The sequence below is a fragment of the Martes martes genome (genome assembly GCF_963455335.1).
Source record: "Martes martes genome assembly, chromosome: 11".
NCBI classification, from domain to species: domain Eukaryota; kingdom Metazoa; phylum Chordata; class Mammalia; order Carnivora; family Mustelidae; genus Martes; species Martes martes.
In genome coordinates this window covers 25557813-25574917 of record NC_137899.1, presented here as the reverse complement: position 1 = coordinate 25574917, position 17105 = coordinate 25557813, and the positions used below count along the sequence as shown (strand labels likewise).

At 38.0% G+C, this 17105-nt stretch overlaps 1 protein-coding gene across 3 annotated transcripts in view; it reads left to right on the top strand.

Annotated features, from left to right (window-relative positions):
• MAGI2 (membrane associated guanylate kinase, WW and PDZ domain containing 2) overlaps window positions 1–17105 on the top strand; it is a gene marked incomplete at its 3' end in the record, with an annotated part of 1345444 nt that overhangs the window by 834231 nt on the left and 494108 nt on the right. For all 3 annotated transcript variants that reach the window (XM_080818052.1, XM_080818051.1, XM_080818053.1), the window contains exon 4: window positions 15711–15926. In XM_080818052.1, coding sequence (XP_080674178.1) covers window positions 15711–15926 — 216 coding nt within the window. The remainder of the gene's footprint in view (window positions 1–15710; window positions 15927–17105) is intronic.

The following is a 17105-nucleotide window of genomic DNA, read 5'->3' as shown; positions in this document are numbered from 1 at the left end:
TCCTAGGATGGAGTCCCCTATAGGGCTCCCAGCTCAGCAGGGAGTCTGCTTCTCCCTCTCCTCTGCCCCTCCCCCCTACCTCCCCGCTTGTGCTTTCAGGTCTCTCTCTCTCAAATAAGTAAATAAAATCTTTTAAAGAAATGAGTAATTTTTTAAAACCTTAAATAGAATCATGATTCCCCTTTGTAAAACCCTTCCCAAATCCCTTGCCTTAGCTGAAAAAGGCCCTGTATGATTTGCTTCTTGCTTGTGCACCTCTCCTCCTGCACCTCTCCTCCTCACCCATTATATTTCAGTGATGCTATGACAGTGGTAACTCATCACTCCCTCCATGTCAGGGCCTTCTGTCCTAGTGACCTGCTATTCTTTGGCCTATAAGTCTGCTCTCCTGGCTTTTCATGCAGTAAGTACATTTTCCTTCTTCTGGTCTCAAATTAAACAGCAGTTCCTCAGACAGACCTTTGTTACTCACCCTGCTTAAAGTAGATTTTTCTATAACTATTTCTTACAGCCCTCTGTCATGTCCTTTATTTATCTTCTTATTTGGTTAAGTTTAATGTCTTTTGTCCTGTGGACTCTTAACTTCCCTGAAGACAAGCACTTAATCTGTATTGCTTATTTGCTGGGCACCTATGAAATTCTCGTTTAATCAGTCAAGATCTATGCCTGGAAGATGGTGTCAGTACCTGTTATTACAGGGACTTTGGGGTGGAAGTCCATGTCCTATGAGCCAAACCCACCCAACACCTGTTTCTGTACAGCCCGCAAAGTAAGAATAGCTTTTATATTTTAAATGGCATAAAAAATCCGAAGGAGCATAGTATCTTGGGTCACATGAAAATCATAAAATTTGAATTTTAGTATCCATAAATACTGTTGTATTGGAGCCCAGACACACCCATTCATTTCTATGCTATCTGGGACTGCTTATACCTTACGACAACAAAACTGAGTAGTTATGTATGTATGTATGCCCTGAAAACCCTAAAATATTTACTCTCTGGCTATCTACAGGAAAGAGTTTGCTGACCCCTCACATAGAGAGGTTTGCATTAGAAATTTTTTGTAAAGATTTCATTTTTTCAAGTAATCTCTACACCCAACATGGGGCTCAAGCTCACCACCCTGAGATCACATTAGCACCAAAAAAACACCTATGTGGTCCTGAAGCTTTTTATAAAGATTATTTGGAAGAAAGAATAAGGAGAGATCCTAAAATAGGCTACTTGAATCCTTTCTCTGCTGGCTTGACTCTCAAAATAAATCCCATCTGATTGGTCTGTCTCCCATTGAGGCAAAAGCAGTGGTTTTTGAGGAAAAGCAATGGTTCTCAAGTATCAGTGTGCATCTGAATGAGCTGGAGTGACCCAGGCCCAGAGATTCTGATTAGGAGGTGGGGGAGGTGGGGTAAGCCAGAGAATTTGCATGTCCTGCAAGATCCTAACCCAAGAAAGAGCAACCAGGGTTGCATCCTTCTTTACAGAATGTGGGTGTTCTGTCAGTGTAAGAATTCATTTACTCAGTATTGACTAGGTGTCAGTGTTATTCTAGATGCTGGGAAAAGAAAGCTAAATGATAAATTGCTTCTTTTAAGAAGCCAAAATTTAGTACTAAGCAGACATTAAATGAATAATTACCATAAACATAGCAGCTGTAACAGGAGGTATAAACCAACTCTGATAGGGGCACCAATCAGCTCCTGAATACCCATAAAGACTTTTAAAAAGGAAGGTGAAGACTTAGAGAATTCTGTAATTTTTTTTTTTTTAAAGATTTTATTTAATTTGACAGACAGAGATCACAGGTAGGCAGAGAGGCAGGCAGAGAGAGAGGAAGGGAAGCAGGCTCGCTGCTAAGCAGAGAGCCCGATGTGGGACTCGATCCCAGGACCCCGGGATCATGACCTGAGCTGAAGGCAGAGGCTTTAACCCACCGAGCCACCCAGGTGCCCAGAATTCTGTAATGTTTTAAGAAAGATGTCTACATTTCACTTTGGTTATGCCAATTCACATCATCTCTTAAAGAGGTTCTGAGTATTGGGAGCAAATTTAGAAGTTCTGTCCAATATTTCTTTCAAAGAGAAAGGAAGGGGAGGTTGTCACAAAAAGGCTAACCGTCCTTCAAGCAAGTGGCCAATATTAGGTCCTACCCAAACATTATTCTGTTTTTTATTTTCCTCCTCTGAAACCTAACCAAATCTCATTGTTGTCCCATGTTCTTCACCTCCCACTAGCCCATTACCTTTACTGAACCCCTGCAATAAATCCCTTGTTGACTTCAAGACTTTCCCTCTTGCTGGTTCTACTCCATTCTACACACTGCAGCCTGGCAATCCATTTTAAAAACAAATTCAAATGTTTTTTGAGACCAGCAATGGCTTCCCTTTACTTTTTGAAAATTAATCCAAATCTTTAACAAAGCTTTTTGAGCTTTAACCTTCGGGCTCCCCTTGTTGTTGGCACCAGCCACACTGTTCTCCTTTTAGTTCTTCTAAAAACTGTTCTTCCTCTAGACCCAAGGCTTTTGCAGATTTATTCCTTCAGCCTGGAATGCTCCTCCTGCTTGAGACTTTATTTGATTCTACTCACTTTTCTAGTCTCATTGTAGACATTAAAGCCATGGCGAAGCTCTCCTCTCACTGACTCCACCCCCAATCCCTGCTTGTCAGAAGGAAGGAACGACCTGTCCACACTGGTAATCAGTTTAAAAACAGAGGCCATACTATTGTACCAATGTGGGAGAAGATCAGTCATCATGTTAAACATGTGATCAACTCTATGTGTAATGCATTTATTATTTTTTTAAAGATTTTATTTATTTATTTATTTGACAGACTGAGAGAGATCACAAGTAGGCAGAGAGGCAGCCAGAGAGAGAGAGGAGGAAGCAGGCTCCCTGCTGAGCAGAAAGCCCGATGCGGGGCTCGATCCCAGGACCCTGAGATCACGACCTGAGCCGAAGACAGAGGCTTAACCCACTGAGCCACCCAGGCACCCCGTGTGTAATGCATTTAAATCATCAAAGAACAAACTTTAGGTTTCAAACTACATAGCCTTTGAGTCTGTAGAATATTAGAAGTGTTTTATAATGTAGATTATGTCTTGAGTTAAAGAGGAAAAGCAGGGAATTACCTGCCTAGCTAGTTAGCAGAAATTTTGTGATTTTTTTTTTTTAAAGATTTTATTTATTTATTTGACAGACAGATCACAAGTAGGCAGAGAGGCAGGCAGAGAGAAGGGAGAAAGCAGGCTCCCTGCTGAGCAGAGAGCCCGATGTGGGGCTCGATCCCAGGACACTGGGATCATGACCTGAGCCGAAGGCAGCAGCTTTAACCCACTGAGCCACCCAGGCACCCCTGTGATTAATTTTTATAAGCAACTTGGTTTATTTTGAGAGAAAATACATGCACACTAGTCACCTTCCATGTAGTTGAGTCATTTGACCTTCAGAGAAGTCCTTGAGACAAGTTTTGGGAATAATGGAGAATTTTTATTTTATTTCTAATTGCTAGAAAAGCCACATACATTTCCTAAAGATCTGTATTGATCCAGAAATAGTTTGGCCCAGATGGAGGAAGGAGACTGGGTATTCAATTATAATTCCATTTTTTTTCTTAACTATCCTAATTTGAACTCTTCTCAGAGTTCTTAAAAATACCTAACTAGGGGGCACCTGGGTGGCTCAGATGTCTAAGCGTCCACTTTGGGCTTAGGTCATGATCTCAGGGTCCTGGGATCGAGTCCCACATCAGGCTTCCTGCTCGGTGATAAGTTGGCTTCTCCCTCTCCCTCTTCCCCTGCTTGTGCTCTCTCTGTCACTCTCTTTCTCAAATGAATAAATAAATTTCTCAAAAAACAAAAAACAAAAAACAACCCACTACTAGACCTTTATAGGTCTTGAAAGTTTGTAAGTTTCTATTTGTTTGGTTATTTTGATTAATACGTCTCCTCGGTAGAAGGTCAGCTTCAAAGGGGACTTGCTTGTTTTGTTCACCGTTGTGCCTTGAGATAATCCATGCCTGACACATAGTAGGTTCTCAGCAAATACTTGCTGAATGAATGGTGAACTGTTGGATGTATGATAACCTCTCCTTCTGTCCATTACTCAGCTCTCACTGGCTTGGTCAACTGATGAAAGTCTCACCCTGTGGTGATCCTTGAGCCCTCTTCCTGACTGAGCCTCTTGTTCATCAAGTATCTATCACTGTCCTAGACCTTTGGATTGACTTTGGATTGACTTTTCACCCTCCCCTTCACCCACTGTTAGTTATGGATGTCATTACCTGCCCCCAGTAATTCACTACTTATGAAGTTTTGCTTTTTTTCAGAACTAGACTAGGAACTGAAGCATTATGCAATCTAAACATTATCATTTTGACATGTGATTAACATAAAAATGATTACTGCGTTGCTTTATTTTTTTGTGTACCAAGTCTTCAAAATTTAGTGTGTGTTTTACTCTGTAACACATCTTAAGGCAAACCAGCCACATTGCAAGTCCACAGTGACCAGATGTAGCAAATGGCCGTCATATTGGACAGTGTCACTGATGTTACCAGCTATTAGGTGATGACGGATGGCCACATATGCATGTCTTTGAGTCAGAATATCACCTCAGGAATCATTTTAGAACTCTGTAGCTTCATGGGAAGACACATCACAGTCCTTTACCTCCTTGTTCTCCTCTTCATCTTCTTCATTCTTTCCTTTCTTTTCTTTCTATCTTTCCTTTCCTCTTCCTCTTTCTCTTTTTTCTTCCTTTTTTTCCATTTCTTTTTGGAACTTTCTTGACTTGAATTCCTCCCTCTATTTTTTTTTCTTTCTTTATTAATGAACGATTTTTCTACAATGAATTTGTATTTTTGAGGGTTGCCTGGGTGGCTCAGTTGATTAAGCATCCTGGGGTCCTGGGATCGAGCCCCATGCTGGGCCTCCCCTGCTCAATGGGGAGCCTGCCTTTCCCTCTGCCTTTCCCTTTGCTTGTGCTCTCTCTCTCTCTCTCTCTCTCTCTCTCAAACAAATAAAAATCTTTAACAAACAAATAAACTAGTATTTCTGGTACTTCCATAATTTACTACAAATGAGAAAGATGATGTGACAGACAAAATTATAATGTAAAAATTTGAGGAGTAAGGGAAGTATACCCAATAAAATGTTCATCTTTAAAGACTCAATGGTTAGTTTCTTGCATTTGAACTGTGAAGTGCCAATAATTCTGATAGTTTTCTTTGTGATGAAGTTGATTTTCATAGGTTTTGTTTATGTTGATTCAGAGGAAAGCGATCTTTGTTATTATTGTACAGACAAAGCCTTATGCTTAAGATACCAAATCTTATTTTCTTGAGCCTTTTCCATTGTTCATTGTTCTCCTGGCTTATAAATTGATTCTATTTACATCAAATTACACCAGCTAGCTTTAACCATACTCCAGTACTTAGGATTTATGTTTGTAAATGTCTCACCCAAGATGATCGCAATGATGGCTGACTAAAAAAATCAGAAATATTTAAAGTGTCACATGGACTAAAATATGAAGTTGAAGTGGTTAAATATGGCTGTCCACAAAGTAATCACAGTTCACATCTTGTGGGGATATACTTAAGGACTATCTAATTCACCAAGAGGGATGGATGCAAATGAAAGGCTTGGAACAAAAATAGAAATACTCTGCAACCGCAATCACCTTCCCAAAAGGGAATGGGCAAAGAAATAGAGAATAAAATGGTAGTTCTACACATTTATGTCAAGAAAGCAGATAAGTACAGGCTCTCATGTAATTGAAACTGTTGACTGCATTTTATTGCCATTCTCTGTTTCCATTCAGGACTTTCTAATATGATAGTGAAGAAATACAACCTGTTGTCATTAGATCCCTTGAAATTTTTCATTGCAGAACTTTGGAGCTGAGTATTTCAGAACTGTGACCCAATTCCATCATTTCACAAGCGAGAAAACTAAGATTTGGAGGAGTCTAATGCCTAACCCAAGCTCTTGTAGGGGGTTAGTGTAGAACCTCAGTTGGAACCCAGATCCTCTACTGTGTGCAGAATTCTTTCCACTATGGCAAGCTTGGACAAAATGCAGCAGACGAATTCTTCAGAGAGAAGTAAAATTCTTTCGTATTGTTTTTCTGACTTGTATTAGCAACTGAGGATTAGAAATTAGATATTTGGCAAATTTTTTTCATCATTAACCAACAATCAAATTAAAATTAATCATAATTTCCCTAGGTATTGTACTTGCAAGTCAGTGACAAAAGAAAGTCTTAGAGGTCTCTTTAATTTCTTAGTGATCTTAAACTATCACAGTTAATAGCACCATTGAGAGAAGGAAGTTATATGACAAGCCATAAATGTTGTGTGAGAAAAATAATATTGTCCTTGAAAGGTTCAGTTTCCTCTATCAATTTTTGAAAAAGTAAATTTAATCAAGATGACTATCTCCAGGCATCCACTGAGCTTTGTACAAATGCTCATTTAACAATTCATCAAATTTTCATTTCTGCTTTTTTATTTACTGAGCTGTGAAGGGACTGCCCCTTAAGCGCTGAGCTCACTAAACACTTTAAAAACTTATACAATTAATTGCAATTAATAACACAATTGAAAATGGTTTCCACCCCTGGTTTTCAGACATGTAAGTTTGTTACTAACTGGAATCATAAATTATTTTTTTCAGTGCTGTTTTCCAAAAATCTTTGCTTTGACGTTTTGCATAAGTTCCCCAAAGGTCATCACATTTACCCACTGAGTGCCTTGACTACCAGGAAAACACTTCTTTTGTGGATAGCATCTAAGGTGCTTCTGAAAATTATGTTCTACCACTGAATTGGCCAGTACCCCAAATTTCATGATTAACTTTTTAGTGTTTAGCTTTAAATACTGTAAAAATGCAAGCATTATATGGGATATATTAAGGCACTTTTAGTCATCAGTATCTTCATTTAAATTAGTTCATTGAAGTGTTAAAACCCAGTCATTTAACAAGACCCAAAGGAAATGCGAAATGGGACACATATACTGTATAGAGGAAAAAGAAAATTTGAATTGTTATGAGCATGAGGTATCAAAGTAGGAGCCTATTGAAAGGAAAGTGAGGCACTTGGTACCAAACACTAGAGATACTCAGAATGAGAGTATTTTGCTAGAGAGAGAGCAAGAGAGGGACAACAATATGAATAATTGATCTGTTTTTACATCACTACCATGAGTCAGCAATTCCTCTCTCTGTGGGTTGTGATTGATTGTAAAGAGGGTTCTTTAGCCTTCTATTTGTACATAAGAACAGGGTCCTCATGCACGTTCAGATTTACATTATTTACATGAAATATTTGGGTTTTTTCACCTCTTTTAACCTGTAACTTGATAGTCAAATGTGGATTTTTCAAGTTAATACAAGATAAAGTGATAAGATGGGTGATTAAGAAACAGGATGGAAGAGCACTGTTAGGAGATATACATTTGTTTGATCATTAATAATATTTTTCCAGAGGGTGCCTGGGTGGCTCAGTTGGTTAAGTGTCTGCCCTCCACTCAGGTCATGATCTCAGGGTCCTGGGGTTGAGCCCCGCATCCAGCTCTCCTCTCAGCGGGGAGCCTCCTTCTCCGTCTCTCCCTCTGCCCCTCCCTACTGCTTGTTCTGTCTCTCACTTTCTCTCTCAAATAAATAAATAAAATCTTTAAAAATATATATTTTATATGTACTTAGTGCAGCAAAGCAATTATGCAAGAGAAATATCATTGACACAATGTCACTTGAAATTGTTATTATTTTCTGGTGTGTATTCAGTTTTCCTAGTCATTTAAAGCAGAGGTTTTCACTTTATTGTTTATGAGAAAAATGATCCAGTCAGGTGATAATATGGTAACCTAAAATGTTATTTGATAAAAGGGATTATCTGAGGCTATGATGTCCAGTATAGTAGCCACTATTCAGATACTGCTCTTGAGCCCTTGAAATGGGGTGTGTCCAAAGTAAGATGTGCTCTAAGAGTAAACTATACGTTGGATTTTAAAGACTTAGTAAGAAAGAAAGTAAAAATATTGCTTTCATAACTTTTATATTGCTCATATATTGAAATGATAATATTTTGGCTATATTGTACAAAGCAAAATACATGTTAAAATAATTTTCATCTTCCTTCTTTTCCTTTTTTTTTTAAAGTGTAGCTAACTAGAAGAATGTAAATTTCATGTGTAACTTATATTTTTGGCTCAGATTACATTTTTACTGGGCATTGCTGCTCTAAGGTATTTAATACTATTTAAATACGATATGCTCGTGAAGTGGGCTTGTACACTTTTTGATGTTGCTATAATTATAAATGTTCAAATGCTTTCGTTTGCAAGTAGATGTACATTTGACATTGAGAAATTGTATGTAACTTCCTTCTGTTCTCTTGCGGATTTCTTGCCTAACTTCTGTTCATATGTTATTTGGCACAGAAGGGAAATGTTCTGAACTCTTCCAAATAATGCCTGAAAGGAAGAGTCACTAAAGAGAAGGGTATGTGATTCCCTTTAAATAAGCAAACCACCTACCCTCCCCAGTCTGTGAGCAGTTAGATTTAGTAAAGATTTGTCTTTATGCCTGTCCACATTGCTAACACGAATAAATGAAAATTCAGTCAGAATGACCAGAAGGAACCTACAAAACGTTGCAGACTAGTTTCAGAAGATGTTAAATTAAGTCATCTGTATGATTTCTGGAGTGCACTGATAGACAGTTGAAGGCAGTTACATGAAGAATGTGTTTCATTGGGGATCGTATTGTAAAAACAATAAACATTTAACTTAAAATAAACCTGAAATTCTTAGGTAGAGTTTGTTGCGGAATAATCCAATTTGGTATATTAAAAAAAAGACACTTTCCCGTTGTTTGCACCACTGTGCACATTTTGGAAGTCACAGTTAACATTGAATTTCTTCAGAATAAAGCAATTTACTATTTGGTGCAGGTATAAGTGACAAAATATCATTTTAGATGTTGTTCCTATCCCTGGCATATAGGAGATTAATGTTTTTCTCCACAAGAGAAAAAGACATTATCTTTTGAGGTCACAGAGTTTTTGCATCTTGGCCTGAGGCTAATAACTACATATGACATGAAGAGGGAATGAGACCTTTTGTGGGGGGAGCCAAACTTAAGTATCAGAGCTGCTTACAAAAGTAACTTCAAAAACCAGTAGACAGGGGATGCCTGGGTGGCTCAGTTGGTTAAGCAGCTGCCTTCGGCTCAGGTCATGATTCTAGCGTCCTGGGATCGAGTCCCACATCGGGCTCCTTGCTCGGCAGGGAGCCTGCTTCTCCCTCTGCCTCCATCTGCCAGTGCTCGCTCTCTCTCTCTCTCTCTCTCTCTCTCTCGACAAACAAGTAAATAAAATCTTTAAAAAAAAAAAAAAGTAGACAAATGCATTCTTAGGTGAGACTCTGAGTCTTGTTTTCTGGTAGGAAGTGTAATTTTAGGAAAGTAGACTGTTGTCTAGATTGCATTTACCAACTTTGTTTTATACTTACAGAATCTCTAAAACACTAACTCTGTGCCCATTTGACTGTGATTTTTGCCATGACTGACAAGCGTTTTCATGGTTTTTGACACTAATTTTAATTCATTAATATCCCTTGTGTAATATGTTAAACATGTCTTAAAATTTGAATCCTTTCATGATTTATCTCTTTCTATTAATAAAAATCTAAATCTCTGATGTGGATAAAAATGATTGTTTATGATCCATCAAGTTTTCTAACATAAATAATTATGAATAGACCTGGAACTCTGAATCTCTTATTGCTGTTCGATGTCAAAGTCAAATTTTGCCAGTGCCATCAAGGAGGCCAAGTATCAAACTGTTTGCTTCATTTATAAAACTATATAACACAAATGCTGAGATTCTCAACCTCTTAAATTTTGCCGTAAACTGTTTTCAAAACAAGGACAGATTCTCAGGCTCTCTAGGGATCCTAGTGATGCGCTGTGTTGTATGCATGCCCCAGAGTGCCTGTAAGCAATCATCTCTCTTCTACTAAACCATTATCTGAAATTGATTCTTTCTGGTTACCAAAATGGGAATAAAATCACTGAGAATATTGGGGAGAAATGAGTGTCAAGACTTTAATCTGCAAGGTATGTTGAAGACAAGAATATTACCTTTCTAAAACCCAGCTCCACTTGGGTGCCATATGGAATGAACTATGACCATTTGATGTAAAATCTACATGTTATTATTACACACCCAAAGGATCTGAGTATGCTACTTAAAAAACCAAATGCGCTAAATAACAAACCACATGTTCCCATCATGAAAATTGATCTTGCTTAAAGGGAAAATACATTGGAAATAAGTAAAAGCATTTCAAGATATTCCAGTTTGGAGTATTACATTTCCTCATACCTAAAATCAGTTTTTAGTGTCATTCCTTCTTTTTATCTTAATATCAGAACCTAAAGACATAAAGAAGATGGTATGTCTCGGAAAATGCTATTTTGGTGTCTGTTCTCCTTCAATAAAGACCAAGGGTCCAGAAAAGAAAACAGTTTATAATTCATTGAAATCGTCTCCTGATCTTTTTCCCCCTTATTTTTGCCATTAAAATGAATGTGAAACCAACAAACACCTAGAATGGGTCAGAAAAAAAGATAAAAACGTAATTTTAAAAACTTAGACTAAGACTATTTGAAAAGGTTATTTGCTCTACTAAGGAAAGAAACAATTCCTTGGTAGTCTTCAAGTGTATGCCATGAAAAGTTATTTAGAAAACTATTTTAGTCTCTCCCGGATGACTTAGGAATGGGTCTGCATAAGAGTGGGTGATGGATTAGATTTTCCAAGGACTCTCTAGGCAAGTTTAGTTTATTACAGCGCAGTCTGTTTTAGTCCTCTTCCTTTACAGGAAATTAGTACAGTGTCCATTGTCAATGGGCAGTTACTAGATTTTTTATTATAAAACCAATTATTGGCATTTTATAGAGTATTCTTCTTATTCAGATTTCTAGAAAGGTTTTCCATGTTTATGATGTCAGATATAGGTGCATCCACCCTGTTTCAGTCTTTTATAACTGTAACTTTATGGGGGGAAAAATTCATTCTCTTAAGTACTTAAAAAGCTGAGGAATAAATCAGGTTCCTCAAATAATTGTCTTTTCCCCCCAGGCATTGATTAAAAATAACACTGTGTAATGTATAGATTATCCTAATTATAATAGAAATAAGTGAGCAATTTTATATATCATTTGATGTTGTCATGATATTCAACAAAGTAAAATTTTATATTAAACTCACATGAAACTGCTAATGAATACATTATCTTTTATAAATACATATATATTCAGAGAAAAGTAGACTAGAAAAGCCTATATCCCCCTCACCCCCCAAAACACTCATATGCATGCAGGCATACACACGTGTACATTTTTGGAAGGGGGAGGGGGAATAAAGTCACCCAAAATGTCCCAAATTTATTATTTGGTAGCAATTATTACCTTTCCTTTTTGAAAGTAATAATTTGTGCCTAGTGGTTGTGACTTTTTTTTTAATTAAGCCTTTTTGAAAAAGATGTTATTTATTTATTTGACAGAGAGAGAGAGATCACAAGTAGGCAGAGAGACAGGCTAAGAGAGAGGGGGAAGCAGGATCCCCATGGAGCAGAGAGCCCAGTGCAGGGCTCGATGCCAGGACCCCGAGACCATGACCTGAGCCAAAGGCAGAGTCTCAACCCACTGAGTCACCCAGGTGCCCCTTTATTAAGAATTTTAAGTAATCTCTACACCCAGTGTGGGGTGGAATTTATAACCCCAAGATCAAGAGTCCTATGCGCTAGCAACTGAGCCAGTGGGGCGCCTCCCCTTTCCCCCCACCCTGTCCCATTGGTTGTGGCTTTGAATGAGGTTCTCTCCTGTCAGTTCAGGGCAGGTTGCAAATTTCATCACACTTTCTTTTTTTCTCTTGAGAGGCAACAAAGTATTTTGAAGAGATGAAGTTCTTAAGTCAAAGAGTTACAGGTTTTCCACTCCATGTATAGTATCCGTCAACTGTTTAATTTTTAGAGATTCCATATTTTTTTAAACTACAGAGACAATGATTTCGTATGGTTTTCTGATGAATAAATGTCCAAGGTAGCTATCATATACTGAGACCTGTTCTGAGCTAGTCACATTATATACCCCTTCATTATCATTAATCCCTGTAACAGCACTGAGGGGTAAGAGTTATTCTAGCTCCCATTTGATCTCAGGGTGCATCAATAAAATGTCTGTTACACTGTCCAGCTCAGTAAATTGTAAGGGTAGTGACGCTAGTCATAGTACTAGTCATGGTAGTTGCTATTTTGACTATAGTCATCTTACAGCCCCATGTTCCCAGTTTAACTAGAGAAATGTAAGGATGGAAAGAGGCAGCCAGTTTAGGGGACACAGTAATCAAAGACAGTCTGTTTCAGCATGATCTGTGCAGTTAAATATTACACCATATTGTTATGATATTCTGGGATTTTAGATATTCTAAATACTTGGCACCATGCATAGAGACATTTCATTCTTAACAGGACACTATTTCCAAACTATATTTAAAAACAGTTTGATGTTTATTTTCTTCTGAAAACATGCTGATGTGTTACCTAAAAGGCATGCTTTACCCTTAGTATATGGATTTTTTATACACTTACATCAGGGAATCTTTTCAATAACTTAGTGCCCTGACTACCTGGCTAATTATTCAACTTAGTTTAGGTATTTCTGGTTGCCTAGTTCTATGCATTGGGTTTGGCATATTATATTTCTCAAGTGTAGTAATGGTATGGGTTATTTCTGTGCCTCTTCTAAATTGCTCTTATTATTGCTATGAAGATAATCTTAATATTTTACCTAATGATTCATACAGTTTTACATCTAAAATTTAATCTGAAGTCTTATTTTCATAAATCAAATTATAGAAATAGAATATTACTTTATAATTTATAATCACATTACATACCAATAGGTGTAATTATTTAGCAATATAAATTCATCAGGATCTGTTACTTCATATTTATTTTTAGCCTGAGATATGAATTCATTTCTAATTAATAAAAGGTTATGTTTCTACTTCAGGGAGATTTAAACTATAAAAGACAAGTTGGGGGGAGCACTGACATGTGATCCATTTTTCTCACTACTGTATACACCTGAAGGTATTAATATTCTCAGACTACTACTTACAAGTATATTATGTATTGGGACACGCAGGTTATTTACTAGTTTTACTTTATGTTTATTGAATAAGCAGTTAAGTATGGAGATTCCATAGACAGCATAGCTGGGTACTGAGAATGGTGCAAGCCCTTGGGGATGTTGAGATATTACAGACTTCTAAGAAGTAACTAGCAGTTTGTGTTTGCTCAGAATTCAGCAAGTACATTTAAAAGTCTGATTCATTTGAAATGCTCTAAATTAAATTAGAGAGTAACCTTTAGCAAAATGTGTGTCATCCACTTTGCAGACTTCTGTATAAAAGTTTTACATGTATAAGAACCACTTTGCATGATGGTATTTTTTTCTCCTTGTATTTCCCTTACAACTGTGAATACCCATGAAAATGAGCAACAGCATTAGTGTTTGAGCTAGCCTTTAGAGTTGTCACCGAATGCCAGCATGAGGTTTACACTGCCGTGAAAACCATGGCAATTTTACAGTTTATGAAGCACTTCCTCAGACATTCTTCATCTTCTCAATAACCCAACAAAGAGGCCAAGTGTAGTAGGCATTGGTCATTTCTGCTGGCCCAGCACCCCAGGACCCTTCCCTCCTGGGTAGAGCCCTGCCTCCCTCTCCCGAAATCAAAGGAGAGCAGCCAGCCATTCTCCTGCCCTAATTTGGCCGCTCACAGGCTCTTCCTTGACTGAGGCTCAGCCAATGAGACAACCCTGCCTGAGAGTTTTCCTGGAAATGAGCACATCAGAGCTCCTGAAGAGAGACCGGGGGCGGGGGGGGGGGGGGGCGGGGGCTCATTCCAGGCAAAGGAGTGGTGAAGGGAGAGGGGGTTGTGCCCACAGCTGTGGAATCACCTGGGCTCTCAGAGTCTGGGACCCAAGTGACAACTTGCATGTTTTGACCAGACTCCTTTGTTTCTGACCATTTCCCCCCAAATTTGTCAGCCTCTACCCTCAACTGACCATCTCATTTCTTCTCAGCACATGCTTATCGTGTTTAACATGGCTACAGTAGGTTTTGGTTATTGGCAACCTATAGGTATGACAAGAATGGCTATTCCCGATATACAGATGAAGAAATTCAGGCTCAGTGAAGTAAAGTAACTTCCTTGAATTGTAGACATATAGAAGAGCCAAGTCTAGAGCCCAGGACTTCCAGCTCAGGGTTGTTTCTTACACAGCACAGTTTTCCCTGTTGCCTTCAGTGGCCTCTGCAGATAGTGAGACGTGCTTTCTCCTCTGTGCCTCTTTGATAGCAGTACTTAGTCCCATTTATGGTTATAATCTTACCTGCTTAATGTCAGGTGCACCTGTCTTCTACCCTGTTGAGCATCTGGAAGACAAGGATTGTTTTACAGTCATCATTTCTTCTCAAACTTATTGGAGTGCCTGGGCGCTGACTCAGTACTAAATAAAGATTGTAATGAATGAGTAGCAAATGAGTGCATAAATTATTCAATTAAATGAAAACACCAATGTGGGCTTGAAGTTGGTGCTACAAGTATAACACTGGTTTGAGAAAGTACTGCTATGTTCTTTACCAATCAAAATGTTAAACTATCAACAATTCACCTTAAATATATAAAGATGCTCACTTAGTAAGCATTGATTCCATGTCTGCTGTGTGTCAGGTGGTTATTTCAGGGAGAAATAAGAATTTGTCTCCTTCTTTAAGAAGTCTCACCAATTGATGGGAGAATCAAATATTCCATAGCTGTCGGGAAGAGAGTGGTGATGATCTGAAGAATGATCAGGGCAGCAGGCCCATGGTCAGCAGCCACGGGAACCACTATACTGGCCAGGCAGTACCTCTCTGGGCACAGTGCTGTGACCATGAAGGAAAAAGCCAGAGCCCTTTGAGAGCTGGAGAAAAGCACAATATGCTTTGTCCTTCCAGAATGTTGTGAGATATGCTTTAAAAAAAAAAAAAAAAAAGGCTACATGGGGCGCCTGGGTGGCTCAGTCAGTTAGGCATCTGACTCTTGGTTTCCATTCGGGTCATGATCCTGGGTTCCTGAGTTTGAGCCTTGCCTATCCAGCTCCACACTCAGTGGGGCATCTCTTCTTCTCCCTCTCCCTCCTCCCCTCCCCCCGTGCTCACACAGTCTGAATTTATCTCTCTCTCTCAAATAAATAAATAAATCTTAGAAAAAAAAAAAGGGGTTACCTGCACCCTCATTCGGACAGAATTATTTTTAAAAAGGCTATAATCAAAGCTTATCAAAATTTTAAACTAATTTTTAAGTTCCATATGAGACTAATACATAAGACTATATTTTGGTTTGGCAAAAGGTGAGAATGAAGAGGAAATTTCTATCTTTATTTAAGCATTAAAGCCCAATATAATAAAAGCAACAAATAAAGATATATATATAAATGTGAAAGGATATAAAGCCATATGTATGTATGTGTGTGTGTAAAATATGTGTAAGAAACAGGATACACATTTGTCAATATAATTTCCATTCTTTACAAATTACACACAGTAAGAGAAATATTTAACTCCATAATGTTTTGGTATCATTTGCAGACAATTACTACGGCACGCCAAAGCCTCCAGCAGAACCAGCACCCTTATTATTAAATGTGACAGACCAGATTCTTCCGGGAGCCACTCCAAGTGCTGAAGGAAAACGGAAGAGGAATAAATCAGTGAGCAACATGGAGAAAGCAAGTATAGAGCCTCCTGAGGACGAAGAGGAAGAGAGGCCTGTGGTCAATGGAAATGGAGTAGTAGTAACACCAGGTTAGTCACTTATACACGTGTGTGTGTGTGTGTGTGTGTGTGTGTGTGTGTGATTACAGTCACTTTCAGAGAGAGAAGATTATGATATCAAAAGGAAAGGTGCAATTCTTGTATCCTTTTGTTCTAATTTTGACCCATCATGCAACTCATTCAAGTTCCTCCGTTTTTGGTTTCACTTGCACAGTATTGATGGCCCTAGAATGAATGGTTACTACATCGTAGAAAATGTTACAAGTCATCAATATGATTGTGTCAAGTTCTGGGGTCTTTGCTAATGAAGATTAGGGGAAATCTATCTTCAGAAACCGTACTGTACTCACGGTTCTGTAAAAAGAGGCTGTCATGTGATTTAGTTAACAACTTCAGTGAACACTGTCCTCAAAATGACCAGAGTTACACCACGTCTGTATATTTTTCTCTCCACCCTTACCATCGGAGAAAGCATCTTTATACACTGACTTGATGAAGGCATCTACTCACCTACTCTGAAAACAAGGAGAAGACATTTTATCTCTTTGATTTACGATCTGTCATATCATGTATATAAGAATATATCAGGCAGATAAAGAGTGGGTTTGCTGTTTTCTTGTGCTTATTACTAACAGAATGTCAAATTTTTTATTATAAGAGATATTTTTCATTATATTATTCATAATTAAATGTTGAAGCAAATATATGGCATTCTTGTAGCCTCTAAGCTTAAAGTAAGTTTCCATAGTTTTGTTTTAGTTATTTATTTTTTAATAACAGTATATCAGTAGGCATTGAAAATCTAAGAACCATGTTAAAGCTCTTAAAAATGTAAACCTGTGCACTTTGCATACATATTATTCAAATATATTTCCTATAATGACTCTGATATCTGTTTTTCATTATCACCGTACTGTTTCTATAGTGACGTAATTGAATTTTCATGCTCGATTACTTTTATCAAAGTTTCATGAGCTTGTTTTTTATCTTCCTTTTTCATAGTACCTCCAAAAATTCCCTTCCTTGAACATAAGGAGACCAGAATCTAATCTGTGCTAATCAAGGTGTAAAACCCTAAGAAGGGGTTTCATCTTGATTACTCAGAGGAGGACAACCTCCTCCATTAATGTAATGGTGAAAAACATGCTTTGATCCTACCAATCACTGGTACAAATGATTTCTGGATACAAATGCTAAAAATCACTATTG